This window comes from Perognathus longimembris, chromosome 6 (assembly GCF_023159225.1).
Source record: "Perognathus longimembris pacificus isolate PPM17 chromosome 6, ASM2315922v1, whole genome shotgun sequence".
Taxonomy (NCBI): Eukaryota; Metazoa; Chordata; class Mammalia; order Rodentia; family Heteromyidae; genus Perognathus; species Perognathus longimembris.
The window spans coordinates 60,768,405-60,787,426 of NC_063166.1; the positions used below are offsets into that span (position 1 = coordinate 60,768,405).

The window sequence follows — 19,022 nt, forward strand, 5'->3', positions numbered from 1 at the left end:
AAACTCCAGTACTGAAAAATAAACAACAAAGATAGAGTAAGACCCCTAAAATTAATCCATACATTTCCTCATCTGCAAAGAAACAGAAGTTTCTTGAACATATAATGTGTATGATTCAGTAAAGTGATAACTGAAAGCTCATTTTTTATTAAAAAAAAAAAAAAGAGGATAAGGGGGCTGGGAATGTGGCTTAGTGGTAGAGTGCTTGCCTAACAGGCAAGAAGCCCTGGATTCAATTCCTCAGTACCACATAAACAGAAAAGGCTGGAAGTGGTGTTGTGACTCAAGTGATAGGGTGCTATCTTTGAGCAAAAGAAGCTCAAGGACAGTGCCCAGGCCCTGAGTTCAAACCCCAGGACTTGAAAAAAAAAAGAAAGAAAGAAAAGAAAAATAAAAAGAAAGAGGATAAGCCATAGGATATGCAGATTAAAAATTTCCTGTGTAGGGAAAGAAAGAATGCTGGAAGAGTCAACTGTGATCAAGAGGTACATAGAAAGACATGTTAAATTGAAGTCCTTTTGAACGACTATTTGAAGATAATAACAAAAAGGAAAGGGAAAAAAGATTGTCATACGAGCACTGAAAATGTGGATCTTATGATTAAGCAGTAGAGAATTCTGTTGAATATAATAACATAGTAAGTAAAGTTTCTTGCAAACACTGTGTGTGTGATAAGCTCTTAGAGGCACAGGATTATAACCTAAATCATAGAGTCTCTTTCATGGAGATGCTTAGGAGGGCCATAGCTTCATTTGCATAGCAGGAAGATAAAGGTAAGATCACCAGTTTATCTGGAGGATTGTAGGAGAAAATGATAATTTCACAATACCAAGATCCAGCCCACCCAGAACCAGGGAGAGTGATGGCTCAGGCTTTGTTAGATCCAGCCCTACCCTCAAGAAAGAGTTTTTCCAAAAAGGAGCCCCAGGTGTACCTAAATTGTTTACTCTAGAGAGACAGTTGATAATGTATACTCTTCTGATTTCAGAGAAATTCAGAACCACTTCTGAAAATTGTATCCTGGTGAATGATTTAAATGTGAGTAAGGTATCGCGATGCTTGCCACTGCTTTGAAGGGCATAACAAATCGCGATGCTTGCCACTGCTTTGAAGGGCATAACAAACAAGAGGCATTTGTAAATGAGACCCTTTGGCTTTCGTCATCATTATATATCTATAATTCTCAATCTAGTGACTGACATAGGCTCTGATACTGAAACTTGAAACTCAGAGCCTAGGTGCTATCCCTGAGCTTTGTTTTTGTTCAAGACTAGTGCTCTACCCACTTGAGCCATGATTCCACTTCCAACTTCATGGTGATTAATTAGTTGGATATAAGAGACAAGAGTCTCACAGACTTTTCTGCCCAGGCTGACCTCCAATTGTGGACCTCATGAGTCAGCTTTCTGAGAAGCTAGAAGCCCAGCTTAACCATCTTTTAAAAATGACTTAATTCATTTACAGGCATTGAGATCAACTTAGGAGAGGAACACAGAGATGCAATACAGATGTGCATCTGATCATATAAAATAATATTTATCAAAACGATTCCAAGGAAATGGAAAGAAGAGGCTTTTTCTTTGCTGCTGTTTTTTTCCCCCTTTGGTTTTGATTGTTCATTTATCTGTTTCAGGGAGGATAAGGATTGAAATGGTGGGACAAAGGGTGAGCAAATGTAGCAGTACTCATGAGACTGTATGTCAAAAATGAACTATACAACCTGTGGGTGAGGGAAAAAAACTGGGAGAGGGAGCAAGGGGTGACTGTTCAAATAGAAATGGACTCTTTATCTGACTTATATACCTATAACACCTCTGTATGTCATAGTATGTTTATAATAATGATAAAACCTCATGAAAAAATGCCTTAGTTACTTCTGGTCAGCATAAAATCAGTGGTTAATGTGATCACAAGATAAAACGCTGCCGGTAGAGGAAACAGGAAAGACTTGATCAATGTTCTGGTTGTTCTGTGACACTCCATAGGAGTCTTTTCCAAGTGTACATCTCCTTCTTCTAAGAAGTGAAGCTACTAAGGCAAAACCAGGTTTGGAAATCACATTAATGCCAGGCACAAAGCCCCTCACCTCCTTCTTCACTTCTTCCTCATCTTCCAGTGTCAAGGCAGCCAGTTGTTTCGCTCTCTGCTCCATAAGGTTCACATATCGAATTGGGTTTGACAGGGCTTCAATCACATCTAAGGAAGAGACATGTTAAGTCAGAGGTTCTGGGACAAGTGATCATCATCATCCATCTAACCAACTGTACATGCATTTATCCATCTATTCATCCCTTTGCCATTCATTCATCCATTCATCTCTCATCGATCCATGTATTATCTATCTATCCACTCATCCACTGAGTATCCATATATCCGTCCGTCCATCCATCCATCCATCCATCCATCCATCCATCCAGTACCGACTAATCTGAAGTATCATTTTGGAAGTATACAAGGGACAAACTTTGTTCAAATCTCAAGAAGAGAAAATAAAAGGCATTCAGCTACTTGAGACAAACTGGAAAAGTCAAAATGCCTCAGAACTCCAGATTCTTTAGTTATTTTTTTGTTGGTGTTGTTTGTGGTTTTGTTTGTTGAAGATACCATCCATTTCAGCAATGGCTCACATACCTATTTGTCCTGCATATTATTTCACAAATGGGGACATTTTACATAAACAGCCTGCCTTCTAGAATGGTGGGATAGGGAAGGTATTTTGTAATCTGGATCTCATTTGTATGCCTGTAGGTAGATGAAGAGAGTCAGGGTTACCTTGTCCCATGGCTTCCATCATTCCTTAAAGCTTATACCTAGGGTGCCTAGAGCTATAAGTATTTGAATTTGTGATTCCCAGTTGAGATCACCACAAATGAAGTTCTTAGAATGTAGCAATCTGTCGATGAAAAGGATCAGGGTTCTAAAACTACCTGAAGTTCAATTCATCGTACAGACCTCATTATATATATAAATACATATATAATATAAATTATATATAATACATATTACATATATTATCCCAATATATAGAATATATGTGTATACATATAATGAGGTCTGTACAATATGTATGTATATATATATGTAAATTATATGTCTGGATCTGAGCTTTCGACTTAGTCCAGTTTTTCTTCTATTCAGTCACAAAAAATATAGATAAGCACAGATGGAAATGTCCCCAGAGCTAGATTACCTACCTGCATATGTGTCTGGCACATAGTCTTTCACTTCTATGTAGACAAAGACAGCAGGCAGCATCAGAGGCTGGTTTCTCTCATTCCTCAGGCAGATGTAGTGATAGCCTGGAGGGTGACAGTCATCCTGTGTGTCATGGCTTTTCTTTACAATGTTACTTACACCCCTGGGCATCTATGTGATGGAAGTGTACCATGCATAGGCACAGGCACTTCTTAGCTGTTTTAATCCCATGATCTTTGAGGGATAAGGTCTTATGTTCCTCAGTTGTCAGGGCACCATTATAGCCTCTGATTTGTTTTCCTTTCCAACCTTCCCTCCCACCTCACCTACTCCAAGGAGAATTCAGAATCCTATGCCAAAGTTTGAATTACCTGATGTGGTTTCTTGGGGCTTAGTATACATTCTGCTTTGGCTGATGGAATGGAAGGAAAGAGATATGGAACAAATAGACACTTAGAATGCATGTGTAGAATTGGGCTTCATTGGTTTTCCTTGTGACCTTCCAAGAGAGGTCCCAGAGTGTGGGTCCCTGTCCCTTCAGCCTTCACTCCGAAAGCAAGGGTTCATAAAGCAGATCCAAATCGAATGGACATCTTGAATCATAGCCGTGTTGCTGAGTCCAAGCTGGACCAGTGGCCCTTTGTACTGTGTGGTCCCTGTAGTCCCCAGGGTTCCTGTGTTGGAAGCTTGATGCATAGTGTGGGGGTGTGAAAGGCAATGGGACCTCTAAGAGGTGTGGCTAAGCAAGAAGCCATGTAGTCATTGGGAATATGCTTTCTGAAGGGTTAAGTAAGGTCATCTCCTGTGACCCACATTTAGTGCTGGAGAGAGCTTTGCTGTTTATTTTTCTTTATTCAGAGAGCCAGCCTGGCCCTATCCAGATCCCCTGCTCCATGTTTGGTGAGATGATTGCTTCCTCTCTCACACACACTCCTGTAAGTTGCTACTCACTGTTAGGCCTACATCTGAGGCAAAACAGAGGAGCTTTTCTGCCCCTGTGGTTTCTGTCTCCAAAGTGATGAGCCAAATAAACCTCTTTTCTTTATAAAGTAATCTACCAGAGATAGTTGCATAATAGTTGTGAAAAACAGACTAATACACACTCCTAACCCATAGACCCCTTGTCTGTGTTTTCAGGTGTTTTGTTATGTGTAGGTACTAGGGAGGCAAGCTGAATTGCACACCGAAAAACATAAAGCTACTATATTTAAGCAGATAATCTTATATATAGCCCTTGTTACCTGGAAAAGTCACCAAATATTTGCTTAAATCAGAACTAGGTTAAGTCTGTGATGATTTGTGTTACAACGTTGAGAAAGGATTTGTCACCACACCATCCATACCTGGTCGAATGGCTTGCACGGGCAAAATCCTGTGACCAATGAATTTCCCTCCTTCTTCATAAGCTGCTATCCTCAAGCAGGCCAGGGAAGGGAGAACTACCTGTGAGGAGATGAGAAACAGCTCTGGTTACAGGAGTGAGGCATTAGAGAATCAGGCCTTGATTTCCCCCAAACAGGTAGAGGCTTCTATTTATTATTCATTTAGACAAAAAGCTGTAGCTTTATAAAGTAAATTCTCAGAAGGGAAAGACATGTTTCCCAGAAAAATAGGTTTTCATCATAGTGCCTTTGTCTGTAAGGCATTTGTATAAAGCACAGACCATTGTCTTCTTACATGAACGTTCTCAATGTGAAAATAAAGTACGTTCTATGTTTGAACACAAAGTATTAGTGGTCTAAACACTACATATTTGGTTATGTTGTAAATTTATTTATTTATTTATCTATCTATTTATTTATTTATTTGGGTCAGTCCTGGGGCTTGAGCCTGGGTGCTGACCCTAAGCTTTGGTGCTCAAGGCTAGCACTCTGCTACTTGAGCCACAGAACCACTTCCAGCATTTTTTTCTGTTGTTACTGGACATAAGAGTTTCACAGTCTTTACTGCCTAGGCTGGTTTTGAAGTGTGATCCTCAAATCTCAACTTCCTGAGTAGCTAGGATTATAGGTGTGAGCTAATGGACCTTGCTTTTTTGTTTGTTTGTTTTTGTTTGTTTGTTTTTGATGCCAGTACTGGAGCTTGAACTCTGGGCCTGGGCACTATGGCTCTTTGCTCAAAACTGATGATCTACCACTTGAACCACAGCTCCACTTCTGGTTCTTTGGTGGTTAACTGGAAATAAGGGTCTCATGGACATTTCTGCCCAGGCTGGCTTTGGGCTGTGATCTGTAGATCTTATCCTCTTGATTAGCTGGGATTACAGTGTCTGGCTGTGTTTACTTTTGATTTTATCTTATTTTTATTGTACTTTTTGCAGCTATTTCTCTTTTTTTTTGGTATATTTCCTGATGTCACTGTGTTTACTTTTATATCTTCATTGCAAATGACTTTTATGTCTTCAAGTAAGACCCCAAACACAGTAGTTTTTTTTTTTGACAGCTTTCACACACAACTGCTGCATAAATTTGTGGGTTCTCTTTAAATTAAGTAAGTAATGACTTAATCTTTTCCCCATGCAAAATATCTGAAAAAAAGACAGCTACATCTCCTGTCATGCTCATGGGACTCACTTTTTTGAACACAATGGGCTCTTCTTCCCAGACAGGATTGACAGCATTTCCTTGGGATGTCTTGGTCTTAAATGCCTTTCTTCTTGTGTCCACAGGCAAACCAAACATATCTACTTCCACGTATGTCCCAACTTTCTTATCAGAAAGGAACTGACCTGAAATAATCTGGAATAAAATTTTTAAAAAGCAAGTCTTGATAAATGAGCAGATACAAATGCTGCTGTTGAAAATGGAATCCTGAGCAACATGAGATAGAAGCAAGCACAGAAGGGTGAGTTCTTGAACCAGTTGGCAAATACCTGTAATCCCCCATACTGAAGACATGGAGTCATTAATAGATGATCACTCCTTTAGCTCTTAGCAGTTATTTCTCAACAAGTGTGTAATTTCCCAAGGATATATGCTCAAATAGGAATGCACATGGACTCAGGCTATGTTTGATCATATGAGGACCCTAAACTAAATGATTGATAGTGAGCCACAAGGTTTTCATCGGTGGGACTGGATGGTGGGGTGAACTCTCAGTTCATCACTCCACTCTGGAACTGTGAGGTCACTACAGATGATCTGCCAAAGGCCTTCATACTCAGCTGTGAGCTGAACATTGGCGTGGCAATAATGATGAAGGCAGAGAGGATGCTACTGCAGCCTGGTCGGTGTCACTCAGGAGCAGCTGCAGAATGATGTTCCATTGTGGAGAGAAGTGGCTGCTGGATCTCCACTATTTCTTCCAACTCAGCAGCATTTCCTGCCTCTATGTCATTGTTTTATTTTTCACTTACACTGTCAAATGGAACTTTGAGACAAAATAAATATACATATTACAAACATCTATGAAATAAGATGAATCTATAAAAAAGGGAAAGCATATTATTAATGAGACCCACCTGTAACAATTGCTGTATAAATAGCATTCTATCTATCACAGGATGGGTATGAGTGTTTTCTGAATCACAGTTGGCAAGAATGAACCATCCTTGGCTGGAAACAACTTCCCAAAATAAATATAATTATTGAAGCTGTAATCCTGTCAACTTCACTGTACATATGGAGTCTGAAATAACTTTGTAAGATGAAATTGTATGATACTTTATTAAGTTTTTATTTAAAAATCTTTGAAATACTGAAATGTAAATTTTAGGGTAAGAAGAAACTCAACTGCTTAGACCAGATAGAAATTAATGATGCTGTCACAAAGACTTTTTTTACATAGTGTATTTTTTCAAATGATTTGCTTAAAACAGTTGTTAATTTGTTTAATGCTTTGTTTAATATTGCATTCATGTTCCAATAAAAGACTTTCTAAGTTGCATAGTTAAACATAGAATGAACGATTCTTCAAAGAAATAAGTGAATTTGTAGCTTCAATTGCAATTCATGTGCAAGTTCTTGAAAGAATATTTTCTTTTCATGGTATTCAAAGGGATGGGGTAGAAATATGAAAGGGGCAACATTGATCAAGATGCATTATCTTCATAAACTGAAAGATTGAATGGAAACTTCTTTCTACAACAATTTAAAGATAATTTTTTACAAAGCTTTACTGACAGGTAATGAAATTTATGTGCTATAACATCTATTTCAAAGACTGAAGAGACTGAAGAAAATCTTTTCAATAGAAGTTTAGGATCAGATATATCTTTAATAAAGCAACCCTTGAATATTACTAATATGAATGTTTAAATCCCTGAAAAGTTTTGTGACTATTCAAAAACATCACTATGGTAACTACTTGAAAGCATTTGTTTTATATTTAATAAAGATTTTCTTTTCTATAATTTTGCTTATAACTGAAGGGAACTGGTGGGGGAAACAGACCAGACAAACTTTATTATAGGCAGCCAGTTGTCATGTGTGTGTTTCACTAAAAGAAAGAAATGGCCTTTGTGGGTCTCACAGAATTTATTTTATTTATTACAATCCATTTTTAAACATTATATTAAGAATGAGGCTCAGTCTCTTTATGTCATGGATGTCGCTTGTGAAAAACTTCCATTTTTTCTTTCTCTTTTCTTTCTTTCTCTGTCTCTCAACTCTTTCTCTCCTTCCTTCCTTCCTTCCGTCCTTCCTTCCTTCCTTCCTTCCTTCCTTCCTTCCTTCCTTCCTTCCTTCCTTCTGTCCTTCCTTCCTTCCTTCCCTCGTTCCCTCCTTCCTTCCTTCCTTCTTTCCTTCCTTCCTTCCTTTTCTTTTTTTGTTTGTACTAGAGGTTGGAATCAAAGCCTAACACTTGCTTGGCATTTGGCTAATGGTTGATGCTCTACCACTTGAATTACATCTCCAGCCTACCTTTTAGCAAGTTATTTTGAATAAGCAATCTTGTGGATTTTTCTGCCTGGTTTGGCTTTAAACCCTGATCTTCTGGATATCAGCTTTCTGAGTAGCTAGTATTACAAGCACAAGACGCTAATGCCTAGTTTATGACCTGTGAACTTTTTGACCTGTGAATTTGATCCTTAAAAGGAAAAACCAGAGGAAGAAAGTAGCGCCTTCATCAGTTACCAAGGTTTTAATGACTAAGCTACTTCTTTTCACAAAATAGATAGTACTAAAGATTTTTTTCATGTGTACCAGGTGTGTATGTACCTTGACTGACAAAGTGTTGGCTACTATCCCATCGACGATGCCTTCTGTGAATGGGTCAAAGTGCTTGTCCGGTCTCCTCATGAACTCTGGCTTCAGTCTGTAGCCGCTCTTTCCATTGTACTCGTACATGCCCATGTTTATCTGCATAGCCAGGTCTAGATGTCAAAAGCACAGACTGTGAGCGCAGGCATATTTGGGACAAAAAAGAAAAGATACGGCTGTGAAGTAATGCTGATTTTTGCACCACTTCTGTAAGTATACCTCTATACAAAAGAAATCGTTATTTGTTGTAAGCATGTACAAAACACATACAATTAAAAGGAAAATTTCAGCTGTAATTCCAAATACAGAGCAACACTGCCAACAGACCACACTTTATAATTGTTTTTTCCACTTCAAATGTATGTTTTCATGGCATGTCCATTGAGAGTGATATATTTCTCCTTTGGTTTAAATAACTATTTAAAATTCCTTTAAATAGAAATATTTGATTAAATGTGTTTAGCCAACTCTGTCTATCATTGTGCATGTTGGTGCTTCCAATTCTTCACCATTACAAAATCGCCATTGTAGTGAATGCTTTGAAGCCACATCAGTGAGTTTTCTAGCAGTAAGATTTCTGGGTCAAAACATATGCACATTGCATAAGCTTAATTTGGGGGGGACAAATCTTGTTTCAATGCCTTCTAAATGTTTAATTTATACTCTTCTCAGCCATATTTCTGAGAACTGATTTTTGTATATCTTGCTAAGAGACACTACAATTATTTGAGTATTTGTATTAATATATAGGAAAATATACTGGTTTATGGAATTTTCATTTCTGTGTTCACTTGTAACTAATATGTAATTTACAGATTTTCCAGATTTTTGGCATAAAGGTTTACTAAATATTACCTTATAATATTCTGAAATTCACTCCTATTTGTTGTGATAACCCCCATTCATCCCTGGTTTTATTTACTTTGGTGATTTCTTCTTTTGGTCAGATTTGTTAAGGGCTTAACAATTTTTTCTCTCAAACAACAAACTTCTAATTTTGTTGATTCCCAGGACAGTTTTTTTCCCTCTCTTATTTCTGACCTACTCTTTATGATTTCTTTTCATCCACTAATTTGGAGTTTGGCTTATTCTTGTTTTTCTATGAGCCTGAGGTGCACAGCTCTTTGTGGAGGGTGAGAGCCTGACTACCAAACTCTGCAGGAGCAGGAAAAAGGAAGCAAGGGAAAGGGCTGAAGAATTGTCATGGCAGACAAAAGCCATCTGTGTTGGGTGAGTGACTCCCTCTTGAGCTCCATTTGGTCAAGGATCAGGGCTGTAAAAAAGTTTCAATATATCATCCCAGATCCAGAATGCTAACCTGTGGCCTAAGCTGTTTACAGCCAATTAAGGCAGGGAAATGCTCTCAAGCTCTGCAGGAGCAGGAAGAAGGGCTGCAGATCATGCCAACATCCAAAGGAGAGAGAATGACCCCCTCACCCCCGCCCGCTCGTCCATGCCAGTCCCTGAAGCCCATTCACAGATGGGAAGTGCAGGTGATCTTGAAGGTAGAACTTAGTGGGAAACAACCTCAAACCCTCTACAAAACCAGAATAATGATGGAATTGGGGACTTCTATTTTCCTCTCTCTTCTTTTTAGAGAGGGTGTGGGTGTTTAAGCTTACCAACATTTAGCTTGGATTGTTTAGAATTTTGAATTGTTTAACTATTTTAAAGGCCAAAACTTCTTATTATTTTTTTCCCTTTAGTAGGACAAGTTGATTGCTTTTTTTGTTGTGGTTTCTTTTCCTCCTTCCCTTCTTTCTTCTTATCTTTTATTAACTTTTGTTTATTTTCCCTACTGATGTGTCTGACAGACTTCCTATTCACTCTTCCGTTACCCTAGAACACTTCATTTTTTGAATTTCTTTTTATTGTAAAGGTGGTGTACAGAGGAGTTACAGTTATGTAAGTCAGGTATTGAGTGTCACCCTTCCCAGTTTTTTTTTTCCCTCCCAATCCTACTCACCCCTAAGTTGTACTGTTAATTTCCAACATAATGTCTAGTATCACTGCTGAATTAGTTCAACTGTTGTCCCACCATTTCTGTGGTTCCCTTTCCCCTCCTCAAACCAGATAAATGTACATACAAGAAAAAGGTGCAGAAATCAAAAACAATGAAAAAGGGGGAAAACAGAAAAATTACACACAAAAGTAAAATTAAAAAACCTCTTGTTTCCATTTCATGGAGTTTGTTTCAATAAGCATCATATTTACATAGCTACTGAGCCCTTTTGATCCTCTCCTAAGAGTTTCCACATTTGGTCTCATTGTGTGAATGAATGTTGAGAGTCTTATTTAACTTGCTATCCATTGGTAGAAACTTTATCTTTGCTACTTGTCCCTAAGCACTCACATCAGCACTTGTCCCTAAGCACTCCTTCCCCACAAGTGATTTCTAGATGTACAGTAAGTGTATTTCATTCCCTATGTCACTACTTACCGACACCACATCTCTTTCCTCATTTGTCCTACTCCAAACAGCATAGCTCTAACCCTAATGTTTCCACATAAAAATCCAACCCTGAGGACATATAGGGAGACCGAAGGTGGGGATAAGATGGTCAATGCTATCTTTGTATGTAAGAGTTTAACCTATCTTGATGGGACAAAGTGTTAGAGCTGACATACATCCCCTCAAAAGTGAAGAGACACACCTTATCAAATCATCAGTCATCTAGTCAACAGAGAACATAGAGAATTATTCATCAGGGAGATTTCAGCCACCCTGAAAGTCATTACAAATAAGATCTTCAAATGGGTAAAGCCCATTATAAATACAAAAAATTTACAAGAAATATGAGCTATAACCCCCAGAGAAGAACATCCATTTAATAACAGAATAGAATGTCAGTGACGTCGAGGAAACCACACATACTGGGCTTAAAGAACTGTTGACATAAATATAAGGGATTTGGTGAACCTGATGAAGTCAATTAAAGAGTCATGGAAGAATTTATGGTGAACAGCTAAAGCTAAACAAATTTCAAGAGAATGCAAAGGAGTCCAAGGAAAAGAACACCTGCATGGTTAAAAGAGACCAAAGAAGGTACACATAACAAATCAATGAAGTAAGGAAATCAATGCACTACTTGAAAAATAAGTATTTCAATAAAGAGATAAAAATCCAGAAAAATCATCAAACTGGAAGCAGGGGGGCAGGGGGACCATAAAGTAAGTGTTTCCACAGTAGAAGAGATGAGATGGAAGACAGAATTTCTGGGATTGAAGATGGAGAGGAAAAGGAAGACAGAATAAACAGAGAGAGGAAGAAAACAGAAACATCCAAGAGGGAGGAAAGAGTCTTTATGATCAAAACTGATTGAAAGTTATTTTGCAGAAAATAAACAAGGTACTTAAGGCTGCTTAAGAGAAAAGACAAGTTACTTACAAGGAAATACCTATTAAATAACAGCAGAGTTCTTAGCAGAGACCTCCTTAGAAAGCAAGACGGGCTTGGTAAGATGCATTTTAAGCACTGAAACCAAACAACTGCCAACCAAGACTACTATATCCAGCTAAACTTTCATAAATAGCCAAAGGACAAATAAAAACATTCCATGAAAAACTAAAACAAGTTACCAACACTCAACCAGCACTACAGAAGATACTCAAAGACATTCTGCATACAAATGGTCAACATGCACAAGAGGTCAAGAAAACATATCCTTACACATATTTTACCATAAATACTATTTTTATTTCAGAACTTTAGAAAAAGTTCCAGGAGAGAAATTGGTTTTTATTTTGTTTTATTGGTTGTTATTCTCAGAGCACTCGTCAGAGTAAAATAACCTCAAGTGTATAGAGACAGAAAATAATTTTTAGTGAATTTTAAAATATTTCAAAATTATGGCTATTAAGTTTCATGTTTCTTTATAACATGCAGATACAATAATGATGCACAGATTACCAAGATAAATCAAATTTCTGAGTGGCACAATTTTTCATTTTTTCCCTTAATCTAATACTACCTTTAAAAGCTCAACTGTTTGCTTGAAAAAGTAAAAGAGCTGCCCATAAGTCATTTAGGAAAATAAACGCTCAGTGTTCAAAATTGAGGGACTTTTCTTGAGATTTACTTTTTTTCCCATTCTAATCTGACCATTGCCTTGCCTGCTTACACAGAAAAGGGTTTTGGACACCTGGGAATGTAACTTGGAAGCATAATGATAAGAAGCATGATGATGCTACTTACCCACGGTCTGGAAATTCAGAGCAACCATCTGACAGCCTGCGTTCCAGAAGAGCTGAGGCATGTAGTTGGAAGAATCCACGCGTGTTCCTTTTGGGTATATCCTGCTGAGCTGCATTTTGTTATATCTGGACCATCATGTTAAGTAGTGAATACAATGATAAAAACAACCAGTTTATGTCCTTGTTTTTCTACACTGGTGAAATGAAGTGGTTATAACATATCCACATGGAATTCATAGATACAATATACCAAAGGCTTTCTAAACAAACAACAAATATGCTTGCTCTTATAATAAAAACAGGGCATCACCTTGATGTAGCCTTGTGGGTGAAAAGCAAAAGGGTAGCAAAAATGGCTGAGTAGATGGAATTCGATGTGATTTTGTGGAACACAAGCTTAATGATTATGGACACAGAAGGACACTGACACTCATTAAATCATGTAAGAGGATGGCACTATGTGCAAGAGTTCAGCTATATACAGCTTGTATTGGGGCTTGCAATCAGAGTCTCATGTTCTTGCACTCAGAGTCTCATGTTCTTGCTTTAGCCTTTTCACTCAAGGCTGGCACTCTACTACTTGAGTCACACCTTCACTTCTGGCTTTTTGCTGGTTAATTCCTGATAGGGATCTCACAGATTTTCCTGCCCAGGTTGGCTCCAAATCATAATCCTCAGATCTCCATCTCCTGGATAGCTAGGATTACAATTATAAGCCACCAGCCCCTGGCTGCATTGCTATTCTTGAAATGTTCTCTGTTCTTTTCTTTAACTTTCTCCGGCAATCGTTTTTGCTAATACTGGTAGTCTATGTGATTGATAATGAGATAAATAAAGCACAGAGGTTTCTAATTGTACCTCAGCTTCTTTTCAGTTTTCATTCTAAGAACTTTGGATGTGACTGACAGTTGTCAAGTTAGGTAAAGGTCAGCAGAAGCCCTGAGCCAAGTGCATGAGACCTGAATCTCCAGTCTGAAATGCTTTTGTGATGGTCTTGGAAAAGTAATTCTGCCTTTTTGTATCGCAGATTTCTTTCTTATAAAGTCAATTTAAAAATCTGTACTTCATTGGATTATCATGAGAATTAAGTGGGATGAAAGGTGGCTTTTTACAGTAGAACTTGCTTCATCAAATTGAATACTTTTGCATGGTTAGCATTAATTTTGTGAAAAAATTAAAGGCTTGTTAATTCTTTTTTGTTTCATGGATAATAATGATAGTAAAATGTTGTATAAACAATGCTGTTGTTATATATATGTTATATACATATATTCATCAATTTTATCATTAGTATACAACCTTTTTTAAATTGCACATGCATTACATGCATGTGATCAGTTTATTGTTATAGATATACATCATCTATATATTCTATATTCATAAGACACACCCTTGGTGTAAGTGAACTGAACACCTGGGGGGGGGAGGGAAAGGGGGGGAGGGAGGGGGACATGAGGGACAAGGCAACAAACAGTACAAGAAATGTATCCAATGCCCAACGTATGATACTGTAACCTCTCTGTACATCAGTTTGATAATAAAAATTTGAGAAAAAAAAAAGACACACCCTTGGCTTACAGATTTATACCTCATACAAACAGGTAGTAACAGTATTTCTGTTTGGAGGAACATGGTGATTAAGCAAGTTACCAAGGCACTCAGCTTAATGGTATGAGTGAACAGAACCCTGTGCTCATGGGCCTTCTCTGCTCTAAGACCAGCTGGCCTTCCCGTAGGCAGGCTATGCCCCCTCAGGATTGAGTGTGAGGCCTGGGACATTCCTCATTCTTGGACTGTAGACATGAGCTAATTGATGCACCTTTCCCCTTACTTAACAAACAATCTAGTAGCACATGACTTGAGAGTTGCTGTTTCTGCAGTCATTCGTCAAATCAAGGATACTCGACAAATTCCACTGGAGACTTGGTTAGCTGTTCTAAGCCTTTGGTTTCCACGAAGGAAGACATTTCAAAGCTTTTATTTCTTTCTGAGTTCAACAACAATAAAAAAGAGAAGGTGAGAAATAAAATTTAATGTTATAACTCCTATGTTTCTATATCTCATAACTTTATATGAACTACATATATGATAGTTTTATAACATAAAAAGGTAGATGACATTCAATGTTGTTGAAGGCAATTGAATGCCAATATAAATACCATATTCAATTTTTTTTCCAGTGACCACCAGCTATGACAAAAGTTAAGTCTTGATCATTATCTTGTCTAGTATTTGTGACTTGGTGGCACAAACTTGTGGTTGTGAAATTTGGGGGTAAGAAGGTGTTCTAGATGAATCTAGTGTGGCAATAAAATGGATTTGTCCAAAGACCCAGGGACCTTGTGAGATACCTTGCTCTCAATCCATCCAGATTGGTTTTGTGCACCAAGAAATGATAGCACAGGATCATTTATGCTAAAGCTGAGTATGTTGTTATGTGCCCTTTGCTACCTTGTCTTAACTTTCTAACAGCTAGTGTGACTTTAGAATTATGACATTCACAATAGAAAGATCCTTGGGGGTTTTCCAAACTGAGGGCCTCATTTTTCATATCAAGAAATAAAGGCCAGAGAGGGGAGGGGTATGTTGACAACCTCAATTTTCTTAAACTAAAAGAGTGTTTAAAAAAGAGAAAGAAAAAGAAAATAAAAAGCTACACAGAAATAGAATATAAGCATTCAATAAAAGTGAAGGGAGCTGGATGCTGGTGGCTCATGCCTGTAATCCTAGCTACTTAGGAGGCTGAGATCTGAGGATTGTCGTTTGAAGTCAGCCCAGGTAGGAAAATCCATGAGATTCTATCTTTAATTAATCACCAGAAAACTGGAAGTGGTGCTGTTATGCAAAGTGGTAGAGTGCTAGCTTTGAGCCAAAAAGCTCAGGGACAGCACTGAGGCCCTCAGTTCAAGGCCCACAACTGACAAAAAAAAAAAAAAAAAGTAAGGGAGGCAAAAAAATGTTTCTGTTTAGACAGAGTGAGAGCCAAACAACTCTGCTGTCTACCCCACAGGACATTAACAGTGGTGCAGAGCATTCAGAAGAGAGTCCTACTGAAGCTAGACAGCTCTAAGATTTCAAAGCTGAGTAACCTTTGGAAATTCTTCGCCTTTTACCCTCCCTTCTTCCAAAATGTCAGATGTCATTTTCAGCTATCTCCAACCATCTCCAACTTACTTTCAAAGAAACCCCAAGTTCTTCCATTTTGGTTCATTAGAAATCTACTTTCCCATGACTAATAATTTATGTATGTTTGCTAGTGGCTATAAAGTCAACTTGGTAAGATATCCTCACTCTCACTTTTCCAAGGAAGGCAACCAAAAATACACAACCCTAGAAGCAAGGCATTGGTAAGTGTAGCTGATGACAGTCCTTGGTGCCATCTGCCTCTTCTCATACTTGGCTTTGTTGAGCAAATTTTACCTAGTGAATAAGGGAAACTCATTTTACAGCCAGTGAAAGTTACAGCAATATAAAGGTCATCATTTTAGAATATTGAATACCACAGGATTAGTTATGACCATATCAAGAAATGCTGAAAGGTTCTCTAGGAGCTGTGCTGAAAGCCCAAGTTCCCCTGGTCATGTAGATAGTGAATGTCTATAATGAAGATGCTTTGGGAAAAATGGTGCATATGTCAAACAGCCTGTTATATAGGAACTTGAGTTGAAGTATATCCATAATGGCACCCTTTTACAGAGGCTGCACAGTTGAGTAAAATTTCAGTTTTAACAAGCACATCTTCACAGGCCTGTAGTGTAAGGAATGATTTCCTTCACTGCGAGTGTCTTACACTCACTATTGACAGGGAATCTTTGTAAAAGTCTCTGTTCTTTGTATATAGGAAAGATGACACTTTTTGCACTCAGCACGAATGTGTAGTTGGATCAAGAGATGTAATGGGAAATTGATTTTATGGTTCCTCAAATATGCTGCATAAAGGGAATCTGGGCAAATTGGTTTGAAGTCAAGTTATCAGGGTCATCCAGTTCTCTATCACTTCCTTCTGTGGAATGGGTGTTTAACGGTATCCTTTACATCATGGATGAATTACATCATGATCCAGCTACACAACAGTGAACACAAAACTCTCAATCAAGTTCATGTTAGTTTAATACCTTTTGTATAGCCATGTTTGGTTTGTAGCTCCATTAAATATTTCAGAGTAGAGATACTTTCTCATGTGATTATAATATAATTATATACATACAAGATATCAATATATTAAAAGTTATAGGTACATCTATTTATATAAATATGTATTGTATATTATATAATAAATATGTAAACATATACATAATTTATCTGTATATATATATATATCAAGGTACTCAGCCCATGCATATATTTAAGACTTCACCAGGACAGAATAGTTCTATTAAAAGTCATATGCTCTTTTACCTTGTATTTACAATGCATGTACTTTATACTACATTAGGAACCTTTTTCCTTTCTGGGGAAACTTACTTTTTGAAATTTCAAAGGACTCAAACTTGACTGGCTGAATATAATTCACCAGATTGGACATCTCCTCGGTGGCCATGGCCTCGCTCCCAGCAGTACCCTGGAAGCAGGAATGAGAGATAAATCCTTCCAGGAGTCAGCCTTGTGGGACTAAGGGTTACATCCCTGGGGAAAGGTCACGTGACTCCAGAGAGCAGAAAATCACCCCTCCCCTTCTGGAAAAGAATGACTGACAGGAGCAAGCCATTGTGGGAGAAAGACACAGCACTGAGGCTGATCATCCCTTAGGGGAAGGCTTGGGATCAGACAAGATTCAAATTTCAGACTTTGAAATATTTGCATGTATATAATGAGATACCTTGGGAGAGGATCTGTGTCTCATCAGAAGATTCATTTGTACTTCATAGGCATCTTATACACATAGACTGATGGTGATTTTATACAATTAACAAAAATATTTCTGTGCATAAACCCAAGTTGCATGGGATAGAAATTCTCACTGGTGGCATCATACTGACCAAAAAGATTTGGATTTGGGGGGTTATTTCTCAGAATTTAAGATCCAGAATGGAATTCTTCAGTCACTTTTCAAAAGTGAGGGGTGGCAGGAGGCAACGTACTGGGGGCTGGGGAGTGGGCTGGGAGCCCCAGACTCAGCCCTGTAAGAGGGAATGGAGGAGCTCAACTCCCCCCACAGAGCTTGGGTCAGAATCTGCATTTGAATATAATGCAAGGGGACTAAAGTTTGAGATGTGAGTTGATGGATGTCTTCCCTGCCAGGGAGTGTATATATAACATCTAAAGTGAAGAAACCAAGCACTGATTCCATAATAAAGCAGTGCATGGGTGGTCCCTGCATGAACTGAACAGTTGACAATAAGACATAGAAGGTTAAGTTGTGGGACTGGATAGGGTGGCTATAAACTGCTTTGCCTTCTGTTCGTCTCTCTTGGTTGCAGTGTATCTGTTAGACAAGGAGTGGCTGGGTAGTCTAGGGCAAACAGTTCCAGTTCTGCTCCAGATCATCTGATTTTAAATGTCAAGCCCATTAGCTAGATATTGTGCAATCTTGGATAAGTTAAGTGACTTAGCTTCTCTCTTCTTGAGTTTACTCATTTGTAAAATTAAGATGAAATCAGTTCTTATGGCACATAGGGGTTGTTGCGATTAGGAAATGACTTTAATCTGGCACATCATAAAATCTCACGGTGCTTTTGATAGTAGTGGCTACTATAGATTTCTTCTATGGAATTTGTAATAGAGAAGAAAGTAATACAACAGTATAGTCACAGCTCAGTTCTACATAGACCAAGCTAATGTTTTTCCTCAGTTTTAAGAAGAAAATAATTTGACCCACCTTTGATTTGTTTCTAGGTTCACTGCAATTAATTTCTTTTTGTAATGACAATGTGACTTGAGATGCTTGAACATTTATGGATAGGTACCAGTGAAACATTTCTCCAAATTCTATATCTTCCAGAATTTGGATCCTTTGGCAGTTCATTAAATTGCCTCAAAATAAGTAAGTAAATTAATAAAGCATTTATTTTCCTCTACCCCACCAAATGTTGTGCAATTACTCTTTTCTCCACTAGATGGCAAAAGGGACCATGGAATAGATCCAAGAAGCTCCAGGGGCCGGGGACAGCTGTGATCCAGCTGGAACTAGATGATCTAGCTACCCACCTCATCCATGGAGGACTTTTTACAATCATCATCATCATCGTCATCGTCACTCTCAGTATCAGCTTCCCCTGTAAAATTTTAGTGAAAGGGACTGACGTCAACATTTGCAAGTTCAAAGCACTTTTATGAGCATATTACAAAAAAAAAAAACTGATTAGGGAGTTCCTTGGAAATTGGACTTTCTGTTTACTTTAAAATTATTTTCCTCAAGGTTTTCAATGTTAGTACTTACAGACAATTATTCTGACTTTTTGTACACATTTCTCTCCCCCTCCCCTAAATTTGATT

The 19,022-nt window shown here is 38.0% G+C and overlaps 1 protein-coding gene across 3 annotated transcripts in view; it reads right to left on the reverse strand.

Moving 5' to 3' along the window:
- The window catches only part of Plcb1 (phospholipase C beta 1), a 616,577-nt gene that overhangs the window by 109,971 nt on the left and 487,584 nt on the right, over nucleotides 1-19,022 (reverse strand). For all 3 annotated transcript variants that reach the window (XM_048348812.1, XM_048348814.1, XM_048348813.1), the window contains 9 exons: nucleotides 18,735-18,802; nucleotides 17,052-17,148; nucleotides 14,490-14,574; nucleotides 12,589-12,713; nucleotides 8,352-8,506; nucleotides 5,769-5,933; nucleotides 4,539-4,638; nucleotides 3,195-3,299; nucleotides 2,087-2,196 (listed from right to left, as the gene is read on the reverse strand). In XM_048348812.1, coding sequence (XP_048204769.1) covers nucleotides 2,087-2,196; nucleotides 3,195-3,299; nucleotides 4,539-4,638; nucleotides 5,769-5,933; nucleotides 8,352-8,506; nucleotides 12,589-12,713; nucleotides 14,490-14,574; nucleotides 17,052-17,148; nucleotides 18,735-18,802 — 1,010 coding nt within the window. The remainder of the gene's footprint in view (nucleotides 1-2,086; nucleotides 2,197-3,194; nucleotides 3,300-4,538; nucleotides 4,639-5,768; nucleotides 5,934-8,351; nucleotides 8,507-12,588; nucleotides 12,714-14,489; nucleotides 14,575-17,051; nucleotides 17,149-18,734; nucleotides 18,803-19,022) is intronic.